Here is a 7,967-nt window from a genome sequence, read left to right on the forward strand (position 1 = left end):
GCTGTAAGAGGTCACTTTATTCAGTGATACATGGATGGTATTTCAGGAGTTGAAATTTTCCTCCACAAAGAGACAAGTATTAGCTATGGAATATATAGCTAAAATTTGCCTCTGCTCATTCACATGATTTTTGTAAGAATACAGTAAATAATCTATGAAAAAGTACTCTGCAAAGGGGAAAGAGCTAAATCAACATAAGGTCATGTGACCAACAGGATGATTTCAGAAAGGCCTGGAGAGACTTACACGAACTGATGCTAAGTGAAATGAGCAGGACCAGGAGATCATTATATACTTCAACAACAATACTAGATGATGACCAGTCCTGATGGATCAGGCCATCCTCAGCAACGAGATCAACCAAATCATTTCTAATGGAGCAGTAATGAACTGAACTAGCTATACCCAGAAAAAGAACTCTGGGAGATGACTAAAAACCACTACATTGAATTCCCAGTCCCTATATTTATGCACACCTGCATCTTTGATTTCCTTCACAAGCTAATTGTACAATAATTCAGAGTCTGATTCTTTTTGTACAGCAAAATAATGTTGTGGTCATGTATACTTATTGTGTATCTAAGTTATATTTTAATATATTTAACATCTACTGGTCATCCTGCCATTTAGGGGAGGGGGTGGGGGGGTGGGGTAAGAGGTGAAAAATTGGAACAAGAGGTTTGGCAATTGTTAATGCTGTAAAGTTACCCATGTATATATATCCTGTAAATTAAAGGCTATTAAATAAAAAAAAAAAAAAAAAAAAAAAAAAAAAAAAAAAAAACATAAGGTCATGTTTGTGGTGCTATTCAATCACAATTACTTACTAAACTGTTTAAAAATCAGAATTACATTTATGTTACTATAGCATTGTTATTCACTCTTCTGCATAAAACAAAAAGGAATTACTAAAATTTTCTAATAAAATTCTAAATAAAATAAAACATCCATTAGGTGATTAGATTTGTGTTCATAATTTATACATAGTTCACAGTTACATGAACTATATAGACATATAGCTCAAATGACAACAGCAACTTGGCATAGCTATTCTTAAGCAAGTAAAGATAAAGCAACAGTTCTTATATAATAGAGAGAAATATTAAATGAAGAAGTCAAATCCCCTCTATGGTAACCATGCAAAAAACAATCTTGCCCAAGTAAAATCACATTTTAATTCCAGTATTTTCTCATTCCAACTAATAAATTGTTTATGCAGGGTAACCCACCATGTGCAGGACATGATCTTCATTCTTGAGACAATGTTGAAATGCAGCCCAATTTTATCACTTACTGTACCACTCAAAAAGATTACTAAAACAATAAAAAAAAAAAAAAATGTTCGCTGACTAAAATGTTAATTCTCAATGTGCAACAGAAAACTATTGTAAGCACTAAGTATTATGCTCAAACGAACTAAATGTTTCAGGTATGACTCATTTAAATGGCATGCAGAGTACTTTGGCCAGTATCCTAAAGGGCTGCATTGATTTTTTTTTTTATTTAACTTTTTTAAATTCTGAATTTGATAAATGAAAAGAATATTTCCATATATATAGCAAAACACAAAAATGTGATTCTATATGAAACCATAGATCTAAACTTCATAGCACTTATTTTTTTTTAAAGTATATAATAAATTCTACATATTACCTTCAAAACTGACATTCTTATTTGTGCTTCCTTCTAAATTTCTTTCTTTTCTCTACCATGGACCAGCTCACTTCATTCTCGATTAATTCATACTACTCAGTTTTTATGGCACAATGTTCACTCATTCGCCAACTGTCTACCTTTAGAGTCTACTCTTTATATTTTCTTTCCTCTTGCCATCAAAATTAGAAAATTTGACTTCTTGTGGTAACTATTCTTCTCCTAGTATTATCCTCCCTCTTAACAATTCTACACCAAATTTCAATGTTCTTCAGTTGAGTTTGATATACTTCTATACCAAACTCTGTGTATATGTGTGTCTTTGCCTTCAACCTCTGGTTTGTCCAACTCAGATTGGAGTTAGGTTCATCTGATACCCACTTCATTGACATTTTGTACATTCTCACCACAACTATGAGAACTATCGAATTCTACCATCTTCTTTCTCCCTTCTACTGAAATGTATTCCTCATTTTGCCCTCTGTTAATATCTTTACAACAAAACAAATTTATCCCCACCTCATCTATTTTTTCAGTCTTACTCTTTCCTTTAAAGATATTAATTTTCTAAAGGTAATATTAATTTTCTGAAGGTAATCTTATTTCTTTCACTCATTAGAATGTCAGCACTATAACATCACACAACTTCTTCCAATTATTCAAATAAATTTATTCTTATTTTTCTAAGTTCTCTTGATTCTTGTATTTCATAATTCTTATTTTGCTTTTTGAAATCTTAAAATTCAAGAACTCTCACTTTTGACTGAAGCTGCCAGACCTTCTGTGATCCTGATTGTAGGTCCTTGGTACCTGAATTATTTCTTTCTACATTCTTGAAGCATTTTTTCCCCTTTGATGCGTGAATTCTGGATTTTAACTCCAATGCTCCTACAACTTTTCTTTTTGTGGTTCTTCAAGAGAAGATTGGTGGGTCCTTTCCAACTTTACTTTGCCCTTGATCTAATACATATGGTGAGTTTCCCATTTATGATTGCTTAAAGCTCTTTTTTAAAAGCTTTTTTTTTAAATCATGGTTTCCAAGAAGTCCAATGATTGTCAAAATTATCTCTCTTTGATCTATTTTCTGGGTTAGTTGCTTTTCACATCAGAAATCTCATATTTTTTTTTTTTACTTTTTCAATCTCTTGATTTTCTAATATTTTTTACATTCTCATGGCAACAATGATTTCCTTAGATCTTCTCTAGTTCCCAGGATTCCATTTCTTGGCTAAGGTTTAGCACTTTCTTTTCTACGCTACTTAAGAGTTGCCATTTTTCCCCCCACAAAAGCTTTATATTAGAGGGGTTTTTTTAATTGCTTCCTATAATTCTTCTAGTATTTTCATAGTCCTTGTAGAAAACAAATATTTTTTTCTTTGAGTCTCTACTTGCAATTGTTAAAAAGATGGATTTTCAAAATAAAAAATGTATATACTGCATGATTTTTTCTTTGATATAGTCATCTTTCTATCTTGCATTGCTGAAGTGGGATTTGATGCCAGGGCCAGACTCTGCTTCCTGCTAAACTTTCAAAGGGAATGGTTGTTATTACCCTGAATCCTAAAGTTCTTACCTTCTGGAACTAGAGTATTAGGTATTCAAAGTCCTCTCTGACATTTCAGCACTGTGTCAAGCACTTCAGATTTCCTGGGCCTAGACTAGCAATCATAAGCACTGAGATACCATACTAATCACTTAGGGTTCCTCTAAGTGCTCAGATCCTCACTCTAGAACTTTTTTGGGGAAAGGAGGAAAGAGGGAGAAGATTCTAAATAAGTTTTTCTATAGTTCTAGGATGAAAGACTTCATTTAGTATAGTTTCTCACTGGACTTATGATCATTACTTGGAATTTAACTATTTTTGTACAATAAAGCATAGGGAAAGTAGAAAACCTGCCTCTCTTTCACACAACCAACTTCTCTTAAAATGACTTAAAACATTCTGAAAATAAAACTGTATTAAGTGATCTCATTATTAACATTACAGCAGCAAAGGGGTTATGTTTATTCACATGTCAAGAAAAAAAATGTATGTGGGTATGGATAACAAGGAGTGGGGTGGGTGGCAAACTGCATTAACAAGCAAATATCGCTATTTAAAGCCAATTCTTTTTCTCAACATCAAATAATCATCATATAAGTATGCCAAAGATACTCACATGCAGAGCAGAAGGATCTGGCAGAAACTCAGCATCTTCTCCAAAGATAAAATCAGGGGGCAACTCTGGGTAGTGAGCATTGAAAATAATATCCCCTAAGGTAGAAAAAAATTAAATGCATTTTATAATTCTATGTTAAGGTCAAAATATCCTAGTGCTATACCCTAAACTCCAAATCTATTTTTTTGTTTTTAATGCAATTCAAGGAAAAACAAATGAAGTATTCATTCTTTTTTCTAAAAAGACAATGTCTTTCATTATGTTGAAATTCTAAAATATATCTATACACTAAAAATTATATATAATCACAAAAAAGTTTTACTAGCATCTAAAAATCTAAAAATAGATTCATAATCTAACAAATTATAAGGAGAATTAATATGGCATAACGGAAAGGGAACTGAACTGGAAGCTGCATCTCGTAACCTCTATCCTGCCTGATATATGACAATTATGTAATCCTAGGCAAGTCACTTAACCCCAAAATGATTCAGTATTCTTTCTAAAATTCAAATTGCAGGTGAATTAAAATGTGCAATATTAGAGGTGGCTTCTTCACTGAGAGTTCCTCTAGTCAGTGAAATCACAGAATCAGTTCAAAACAAAACACTGTGAATACAACCAAAATTAGGTAAATATATACAATCACATGTATATTTGCTGATTACTCTCCATAGAATATACTCCTGTGCAATTATGGTTAGCAGACAGTCATATGCCTAAAAAATTTTAAGTCCTTACTATGTTCAAGACAGAAAACAGGAACACATTTAAGAGCAGAGCATTTTCCTTGCTTTCATGGAACATATACTCTGATGCAAAATAAAATTTAAGCATAGCAGAAAAGTATAGAGTTTAGCATGTCCTAGCAACTCCACTCTTGGAAGTCAGAGACCCCAAGATTTCCCATTAAGAAAACTCAGTCAGAAAAACAACAAAAGTGGGTATACTGTGGATGTGCATTCAAATAACATGAAGCTAACTAAGAAGAGATAGAAAACAGCAAGATTTTCTTCTGTGGGAATGCACTCCAGTCTTTCCTCGGGTTTTTTCTTCTATTTTGTACTTGAGACATCCTGTCAAATACTCTTGACACTGGGAATAGGAAAGAAAGGATGCCAGCCACAAGGACATTTTGGCTAAAATCTTTGGGCAGCAAGAAATCTGATTTGGTGGAGGGCAAAGGGCTATGAGGACAGGAGACTAATGAGCTTCTTGCTGGAATATTCCCTTGACTTTATTCACCATTCTAATCTAAGAATCACAGTTGAGCCCTGAACACAAGCATTGATCTCTTTACATCCATAGTCTCCAAACTGTGCCCAGGAGTACTACATAAAACCCACTAGGGCACAGTAGGATATTTTGAATTTTTAACCTGACTACTTAATAAAGAGAACTTGGGGGTATTTCAATTAATATAGGGGTGCCATGAAAAATTTACAAAGACATAAAGGCACCATGAATCAAGAAAGTCTGGGAATTTCTGCCTTATTCCCTTTCCAACATCCATGAAAGCAATAGGAAGCCCTTGGATATGGCTAAGCGCATAGCACGGCCATGTAAAAGCACCAACACCATTTCCTGTGCTCCTTCTCTTCTACAATCCCACCCAGAAAGTAGTCCTGCTTTGAACTCAGGCCTCAAAAGTAATCATCTAGACAAGCAGCTCCTATGGAAAATGGTCAGTCATCTCAACAATCTGACACACACAGGGTAGAAAAGTTGGACTAGCCAAAGAGTTGGGGACCCAAGGGAGTGACATGAGGCAGTATGTGTCTGGCAAGTCAAAGCACCACCCTGACCACCATCTCCCCTCAGATTCTGATGAAAGCAGCCCAAGACCTTGAGCCCAAAAGTCTTAGAAAATGTCTTCAGACATCATCCTGGAAAGCAAGCTATATGGAGATGCAGCCTGCCAACTGCTCCTGCAAGTGCTAGAGCCACTTTACCTTGAAGACCCCAAAAAGAAAGTTCCTGCCATCAAATTCCTTGGCACTATCAAATTTTTCAACATCAGAAACTGCTATCATTTTATCAGTAGGCAAGAAAAAAATTCTTATTAAAAAATTTCTTTCTTGCCCAATTATTTAAAACTATACATGTTAGTCATCTAACTGGTCATCAAATGATATATTACATTCCTTCACTGGTTAATTAGTATCAAAGGATCATGCAATAAGCCCATAAAGTGATTTGCACAATACCACAGAGGCACAGTAGCCCTGGAATTTGAATACAAAATTCCAAACCCAGGTTCTCATCCACTAATACCATGTTACGTAATGAAGTGACATTATTATCTTTCTGTAGTCTTACAACAGGCAAACTACAAGCTACAATGGGCTACTAGAGACATAAACTGTAGCACCTCAAGTATTACACGTGATACAAACCCAAAAAAGTACTATTGTAGTTTTGGGCATTTTTCCCACTAGAAAGATCAAAGTACAGGTAACATTATACCTCAGTTTTAAATAGCTTCACTAGCTAGATTCTATATTTTTTCCACCAGCATTCTTTCCATGCCTTCACTGAAAGTGGTTTCTCCATTATTAGATAACTTTTTTCATAAAATTACCCAAGGGAAGCTCTACCTCTTACCATACTGGACTGCTGAGATGAGGCAGAAAAACTGATTTACTCCATCTTTTCTACTATCGAATTTACCACTTTATTGTAAATTAGAAAGTTTTGGAAGCCAGCTGTGTAATATTGTGACTTGAGAAAGTAATTTAAGTCTAAATTTCAATGAAAAGAACAGCTGGATTTGCATGTCTCTAAAACTCTCAACTTAGTCTTATACTCCAATTCCTCACTTTGTCTCACTGCCCCACACTATTCAATCAGTTGTCATGTCCTGTATTTTATGTTTGCAACATTTCACAAAGAAGCACCACCTCACAAAGTTGTTACGAAAATCAAATGAGATAATACTTGTAAAAAGCAATTAGCATAATGCCTAAAACATAGTAGGCTCTATATTTATGCTTGTTTCCTTCCCTTTTCTTGCTACTGTATATAATCTGTTCCCTTCTCTGACATTGCCACATGATGCAATTGTCTTGTATCCAGATTATTCAATCAATTCAAACAATTCCCTTTTGCAAACAGAATGCTTTTAAATTACTTCATAACCTGGTCTTGCTTTTCCATTTTCCATTCTTCTTAGATCTTATGCCATCCATATACTCTGTGATCCAAAGTTCCTAGCTTCTTTGCTGATTTTAACTTATCTCTAACCTCAGAGCATTTTCACCGATCTTCCATGCCTGGAATACCCTCCATCCTCATTTCTATCTCTGAGCTCTCCCAGCTTTCTTCAAGTTTTAGGTGAAGTACCACCTTCTTCTCCTATTCTTCATCTTAGTGCTTTCCCTCTGATGCTACCCCCAATTTATCCTAGATGCTATTACATGTTGTCCCCACAAACCAAATGTGAGTTCCTTGAAAGCAGGGAATGCTTTTTACTATTCTTTGTTATTACCAGCACTTAGCACAATACCTAACATATAGAAGAAACTTAATAAATGCAAGTTCACTAACTGACAAATTTCCTTTTTATGGTTCTCACCATTTTGCCTCCAATCTCCAGGACCTAATACAGTAACCATGCACTAAGCCGTTGTTCATCAAATGTTCACTGAATAAATTTCGAAAATACCTAGCTTTGACACTTCTAAATTCATGCCTTAAATTAAATTTGGCATTATTTTTATACTAAAGAAAAGCAAGGAAGTAAAATATTTATTGGAAATGACTTGCACAAAAGCTGTTCTAGTTATTAAATCAGAAATATTATTTTGATAATTATTACAAAAGAATATGAATATAAGTATAGAATAGAAAGAATATAGTTATGCTATAGCCATTTTTGCAGGGGTTGTGAAAAGACATGCATATTAATATACTAATGTAGAAGACCCACAAATATTGGGGAACTCTGAGAAAAGTATAGTTGAAACAAAGATACTTACAGCAGGGTGTTAATTCAGTGTGATTAATGAGATGATGGTTTTCTAGTTAACACACACTTAGTACTTAGTATAGTAAGTAATGGTTTTCTAGTTCACATATATTTTAGTGTACTGTAATGATGTAATCATATTGAGGTATTTAAGAGCTGAGAGGACAGGAAATAGAGACATTCCATAT

The 7,967-nt window shown here is 34.2% G+C and overlaps 1 protein-coding gene across 2 annotated transcripts in view; it reads right to left on the bottom strand.

Moving 5' to 3' along the window:
* Nucleotides 1-7,967, bottom strand: part of BABAM2 (BRISC and BRCA1 A complex member 2) — a 490,988-nt gene that overhangs the window by 394,942 nt on the left and 88,079 nt on the right. For both annotated transcript variants that reach the window (XM_031951331.1, XM_031951330.1), the window contains exon 4: nucleotides 3,813-3,907. In XM_031951331.1, the coding sequence (XP_031807191.1) occupies nucleotides 3,813-3,907 (95 nt within the window). The remainder of the gene's footprint in view (nucleotides 1-3,812; nucleotides 3,908-7,967) is intronic.

The sequence above is a fragment of the Sarcophilus harrisii genome, chromosome 2 (genome assembly GCF_902635505.1).
Source record: "Sarcophilus harrisii chromosome 2, mSarHar1.11, whole genome shotgun sequence".
Classification (NCBI taxonomy): domain Eukaryota; kingdom Metazoa; phylum Chordata; class Mammalia; order Dasyuromorphia; family Dasyuridae; genus Sarcophilus; species Sarcophilus harrisii.